General features: G+C 62.7%; 1 protein-coding gene across 1 annotated transcript in view; it reads left to right on the top strand.

Moving 5' to 3' along the window:
- Positions 1-263, top strand: part of LOC104408911 (hyaluronidase-3-like) — a 1,957-nt gene that overhangs the window by 88 nt on the left and 1,606 nt on the right. The window contains exon 1 of the mRNA XM_010018651.1: positions 1-261. This exon is cut by the window's left edge and continues 88 nt beyond it. Within this exon, the coding sequence (XP_010016953.1) occupies positions 1-261 (261 nt within the window). The remainder of the gene's footprint in view (positions 262-263) is intronic.

Here is a 263-nt window from a genome sequence, read left to right as displayed (position 1 = left end):
GGAACGTCCCCACCAGTCGCTGCCAGCACCGCTTCGGCGTGGGGCTGCCCCTTGGCAACTACGGCATCGTGGAGAACCAGGATGGCCGCTTTGCTGGTCAAAACATGACCATCTTCTACAAGAACAAGTTTGGGCTTTACCCCTACCTGTCGCGGCAGGGCATCCCCCACAATGGCGGCATCCCGCAGCGGGTTCCCCTCAGTGCTCACCTCGCCAGGGTGGCTGGGGACATCCGTGACCTCCTGCACCCCACTTTCCATGGC

Source organism: Nestor notabilis, unplaced genomic scaffold, assembly GCF_000696875.1.
Source record: "Nestor notabilis isolate BGI_N333 unplaced genomic scaffold, ASM69687v1 scaffold17077, whole genome shotgun sequence".
Classification (NCBI taxonomy): domain Eukaryota; kingdom Metazoa; phylum Chordata; class Aves; order Psittaciformes; family Psittacidae; genus Nestor; species Nestor notabilis.
This window is presented reverse-complemented; position numbering and strand designations above follow the sequence as displayed.